Here is a 5,865-nt window from a genome sequence, read left to right on the forward strand (position 1 = left end):
TTCTGTACCAAATATTAAGTTCTGCTTTTCTGATGTATCAAATACTTATTGTCATGCAATAAAATGCAAATTAATTACTTAAAAATCATACAATGTGATTTTCTGGATTTTTGTTTTAGATTCCATCTCTCACAGTTGAAGTGTACCTATGATAAAAATTACAGACCTCTGCATGCATTGTAAGTAGGAAAACCTGCAAAATCGGCAGTGTATCAAATACTTGTTCTCCCCACTGTATGTCACAGTTGAGTCAACTTTCTTTTTGTTGTTCAACTTGTTCAGTTGAATCTGGGCGTAAGTCACATGACTTGGTCCAGCAGCAGAAGCACCAGCAGCATCTGAGACATAATACACAAACACCTCCACTTAGTCAAACTCTACATGTCATATTAAATGAAAAGAAGCAGGCTACTACACATTCATACTGAAAACATTACATTACACTACCATTATCATTGTTGTCTGAGGGATTGATCGTATCGTAGATGTTAGTGCCACCTGTTGGTCATAGAAGAGAGAGGCAGGTTAGTTAGGTTGATTATCCCTTAGCTTGACTAGGGACACAGTGTACGGTAACATGTTGTAAACAAAGTGGATGTTGATGAGTCAGTGTATGAGGTTACAGAGAGAGGAGAGTGGTAGAGGTCTGGGCTGAGAGACTGACCATGCTGCTGATGTGTATACCCAGTATCAGGAGCCTGGCCCTGGGTAGATCCTTGGTCCTGTTGGGGGTCCTGGTTGGTGCTCTGGGGCTGAGTGGGCCTACAGGGAGAGAGATACTCAGCATAGGAAGCACAGAGAATATGTTATACTGTACGAATCAATATAGTTGAGAGAAAGGTGTACTCACCAGAATATTCTGTTGAAATAGGAACCTGTAATGACAAACACATTGTGTTATGTACTGAAATTTCTTCAAATATTCTTATTTTTCTTTAGAAATTTCTCTCCTAAACATGAATGAAACATTGAATGAGAAATAGTAAAAGTCTCACCTTTGCTGTTTTGATATCTCCACAGCAGGACCAGGAGAATGACCAGTAGAACACCAGCAACAACCAGACCCACAACCACTCCTACTAGGACTGATGTAGAGGATCCAGGAGCTACGACTGAAGAGACTGGAGAGAGAACAGCACAACACCATCAGACTCTGAGGCAGAAAATAAATAAAGTAGTTTAATTCCTGTATGTATCTGAGTTTAATGACTTGGAGATCAGAGATGTTAGGAGAAGGGATGACATGTTTTACTCTGTTCTCATCACACACGGTCAGGGAGAGCAGCTGATAAGCAGCAGTAAGGTACGGCTCACTGTGACAGGTAAGGGTCTCAATCACAACCGTGCCCTGTTTTAAAGTTGCACTCTGTAGGATTTTTGCAAGATTTGCCTCTAGGGGCGCAAGTGAGCCAAAATGCCAAGGGTCCCCAAAAATTGCACTCATTGGACATAAATCACCCTCCACAAGTAAAGGTTTGGGAATTTTATGTTTTGTACATGTCTCTCCTTTGCTAGCCTATTACAGACAAAACTGTTCTTTCAAATAATTTCAAACTGTTGCTAATTTTTATCTCTACTTTATTCAGATTTCATTGCCAGTTTTGTTTATGTAAAATATGTTATCTATTCACAAGATCTTCCTTTGTTTCTGTTCAAATGTCCAGAGCGTCCCGTTGAGCCTAGTGTTTGTAAGGTCTTCAGCGTTTTGAAGGACGGCCACTGCGTGATGGCTCTTCAGTGCTCCTCTACAGTGAAGAACACCAGCTTTTCTTGGGAACCAGAGGCTTTGTTTGATGGCTCCTTCTGGAGGGGGAGTCCCAATGCCAACATATCTGTTGTCTGGTCGTCTTACAGCCCCAACAGAAATGTCACCTTCATATGTACTGCCAGCAACGGGCTCACTAACGCCTCTAGGGTTGTGAGGGAGACATGCCAAGGTACAGTCATTTCTAGGGCCAGGATTTATTTCTGTAACACATGACCTGACCAGGAAAAACTGGTGTATTGATGAACCTATGGGCGGGAATTCTTAGGCCAGCCAGCTATGCAGTAAGACAGGGAGGAATTATTGTAGATGCTGGTCAAGCTTGCAGTTGAATTTGTGAACAAAGTGAGTGTCACGTTCGTTCAATGACGGGACAGACCAAGGCGCAGCGTGATATACTTACATGTTTATTCAACTTAAGAAACACATGACAAAACAACAAATAAACTAAACGAAACGAAACGTGAAGTCCTAAGGTAGACACAACAAACCTTAACCGGAACAAGATCCCACAACTAAACAGTGCCAATCGGCTGCCTAAGTATGATCCCCAATCAGAGACAACGAGTGACAGCTGCCTCTGATTGGGAACCACACCGGCCAACATAGATCTATACATACTAGATACACCACATAGAAAATACACAACAAAGAATATACACACCATGACTCAACATATACGAGTCCCCTGAGTCAGGACGTGACAGTATCCCCCCCAAAGGTGCGGACTCCGACCGCACAACTTTCACATACCAGGGTAGTGGCCGGGTGGGCATTCCGCCTCGGAGGCGGATCCGGCTCCGGGCGTGACGACCACTTACTCTCCGCCTCCCTGTTGCGCCCCTGGTCTGGTCTGGACCTCGGCGCGCTGCTTCCCCTCTCCTTCCTCCCACGAAGTAACAAGCCCTGTCTGGACCCTGGTGTGGGAGACCCCGAACCTGGAGAGGGGCTGATGTCTGGTTCTGGACTGGAGCCGCTGACCGGAGCTGGATTGGGCACCGGTGGAGCGGACTGCTCAGGCTCCGGACTGGCGACGCGCACCACTGGCTTGGTGCGAGGAGCAGGAACAGGCCGGGCCGGACTGGCGACGCGCACCACTGGCTTGGTGCGAGGAGCAGGAACAGGCCTGGCCGGACTGGCGACGCGCACCACCGGCTAGGTGCGAGGAGCAGGAACAGGCCTTACTGGACTGTGGAGGTGTACTGGAGGTCTGGAGCGGAGAGCTGGCACAACCCGTCCTGGCTGGATGCCTACTTCCGCACAGTATGTGTGAGGCATCAGCACAGGATGCACTGGGCTGTGCACGCGCACTGGCGATACAGTTCGTAGAACCGGCGCAGGATATACGGGACCGAGGAGGCGTACTGGAGACCAGGAGCGTTGAGCCGGCACACCCCGTCCTGGCTGGATGCCCATCTTCACACGACACGTGCGTGGTGCAAGCACAGGACGTATAGGACTGGGCCGGCACACTGGCGACACAGTACGTAGCTCCGCATAACACGGAGCCTGCCCAGTCACACGCTTCCTCGTGTGAGTACGGGGAGTTGGCTCTGCACTGACACTAGGCTCCGCCAACCACCCCGTGTGCCCCCCCAAACATTTTCTTGGGGCTGCTTCTCAGGCTTCCTCCTTGACCGGCGCCCTCCGTGTTGCCATTGCTCCTCTCCTGCCTGGGCATCTACCTTAGCCCATGGTCCTTTTCCCGCAAAGATCTCTTCCCAAGACCACAATTTGCCCACCTGTGACATGGCCATTCGCTCCGCCTGGGCACGCTGCTTGGTCCTCGTTTGGTGGGATCTTCTGTCACGTTCGTTCAATGATGGGACAGACCAAGGCGCAGCGTGATATACGTACATGTTTATTCAACTTAATAAACACACGACAAAACAACAAACGAAACAAAACGTGAAGTCCTAAGGTAGACACAACAAACCTTAACCGGAACAAGATCCCACAACTAAACAGTGCCAATCGGCTGCCTAAGTATGATCCCCAATCAGAGACAACGAGCGACAGTTGCCTCTGATTGGGAACCACACCGGCCAACATAGATCTATACATACTAGATACACCATATAGAAAATACACAACAAAGAATATACACACCCTGACTCAACATATACGAGTCCCCTGAGTCAGGGTGTGACAGTGAGGCCTTATTTGTGTTCTTACCTTGTTACCACACTCTTTTTTTCTCTCCTATGTCCTCAGATGAACAGCCCAAGCCTAACGTGGTGGTGGAGGGGGAGACCCGCGTCCCCGGGATCGTAAAGTTGCACTTAGGATTTCTGTTCGGATGTCTTTTAACATATATTTTCAGAGGTGAGTGGGAATTAAATTACAACTAATTGTAATTTCTATCAAATTTCACAGTGCCTCCAGATGTCGTGTGTATAAATATATGCTCCCTTAATTTAAGTTCTAGCTGAAATGAAGATGTTTTGCAACCTTTCTTTTCTGTGCTAGGTGCAAAATAGGTACAACGGAAGATATCACTGACTGCCTTGTTTTATGTTTGCCATAGATTCCCTCACATGCTTATCAACCAGGTTCAACAAGTAAGTAGCTTTTCTTTAGAATCTACTTCCCACTGGGCAGAGACTTCAATCAGTTCAACATCTAGTTTTGATTTACATTTGGTTAAGTTGTCAACTAATGTGAATTCAACGTGAAATCCCCCCCAAGAAATCAGCGTGTCATTGGATTTAGGCGTTGATGATTTTTTGCAAATCCAATCACTTTTCCACATTGATTCAATCTCCTTAAATACTATATATTGTTTTGGTTGAAATGAAGTGGAAACAATGTTGATTCAAGCAGTGTATGTACAATACCAGGGTATGTACATCACATATCTATACCAAGGTGTGTTGGTATTTTTTGGCATTTTTACAGGCGTCGAAGCATCAACCAGGTGGGTGCTACACTTTCGGAAGTTGAAAGAAACTCCAGTCTACCTATAGAGAGGAGCTGAACATCGTACTTGACAAAGTGCCTGATGAAGAGCACCTGCCCTGACTGACATTTCTCCCTGGATGTTCAATCTATGCTCCCCCACTCAACCTACTGTCTATCCATACTGCCTCAATGCCTTATCATCTGATGCTGTTGAAGCCAATCGCCCAAGAATCTGCCAGATCCTTTTGTTTTTTAGATTGTTTTTTAAAGTGACTTTGAGGTTCTTAAATGAAAGTGCTATATAAAATACATATATTATTATTGTTATTGTTATGTAATGAAGAGGATAATACACCTGAAATACAAAAATGTAGTATATGTTGTAATTCATGTTTTTCTATCTCTTGAAGGTAGCCTTTCTCAAATACTGCACTTTTGTGACTGTGAATCATTATATGATCTATGCTTCATGATTTCTACAAATCATGATATTGATTAGGATGTTCTCTCCTTTTTCTCAATATGTAAAGACAGTATTATTGTTTTAAGGTCTAGTCATTGTCTGATTTCACACAACAACAAAAGATAGTTTGTGAGCATATGTTGAATTGATGGGAATGTGGCTTATGTGATTTCTACAAAGCATGTCTGTGGAATATAAAACGTATTACTGTACAATAGACACATCTAAACTACAATACATACAAATAAATTGTTTTCAACTCTTGTAGAGTCCCACAGAATCACCGGTAATCTTTAAGAATATATAGTTTTGTATTGCTATTAGTTGTTATTACGCAAATATAAACAGTCAATTCAACAATAGAATGCAATAGAACCTAAGACATAGTAATGTAACTCTGAATATCTTGAAAATAACAAGTTGTACTGCATTTTTTTTTTTTTTCATTTGTTTTAGTCTCTATTTTGTTTCATATATTTTTTCATTGTTTTTCTCTTATTTATTTTTATTTTTTATCATTTTATTTGTTATTTTTTTTCAACACTTTTTCTGTTGTTGTTTTAATTTTTACTTTTTTTGTTTAAAATAAATGCACTGTTGGTTAAGGGCTGTAAGTAAGCATTTCACTGTAATGTCTGCACCTGTTGTATTCGGCGCATGTGACCAATACAATTTGATTTGATTTGATTTGATTTAATGATCATGAACAGATAAAGACTGTAGTTCTGAAAAAGTA

General features: G+C 43.4%; 1 protein-coding gene and 1 long non-coding RNA gene across 2 annotated transcripts; one reads left to right on the top strand and one right to left on the bottom strand.

Moving 5' to 3' along the window:
* Positions 1 to 253: 253 nt before the first annotated feature.
* Positions 254 to 751, bottom strand: LOC123485047. The gene is made up of 3 exons (XR_006658835.1): positions 665 to 751; positions 448 to 498; positions 254 to 338 (listed from the first exon to the last, which is right to left on the bottom strand). It is a non-coding gene; the product is annotated as an uncharacterized LOC123485047 (long non-coding RNA).
* Positions 752 to 1,033: 282 nt separating this feature from the next.
* On the top strand, positions 1,034 to 4,766 carry LOC123485040. The gene is made up of 6 exons (XM_045215893.1): positions 1,034 to 1,090; positions 1,202 to 1,322; positions 1,665 to 1,937; positions 3,980 to 4,090; positions 4,293 to 4,326; positions 4,664 to 4,766. The coding sequence occupies exons 1-6, from the start codon at positions 1,034 to 1,036 to the stop codon at positions 4,740 to 4,742; spliced, it is 675 nt and encodes a 224-aa protein (XP_045071828.1). The 3' UTR covers positions 4,743 to 4,766.
* The last annotated feature ends 1,099 nt before the right edge of the window (positions 4,767 to 5,865 follow it).

Source organism: Coregonus clupeaformis, unplaced genomic scaffold (genome assembly GCF_020615455.1).
Source record: "Coregonus clupeaformis isolate EN_2021a unplaced genomic scaffold, ASM2061545v1 scaf0545, whole genome shotgun sequence".
NCBI lineage: Eukaryota > Metazoa > Chordata > Actinopteri > Salmoniformes > Salmonidae > Coregonus > Coregonus clupeaformis.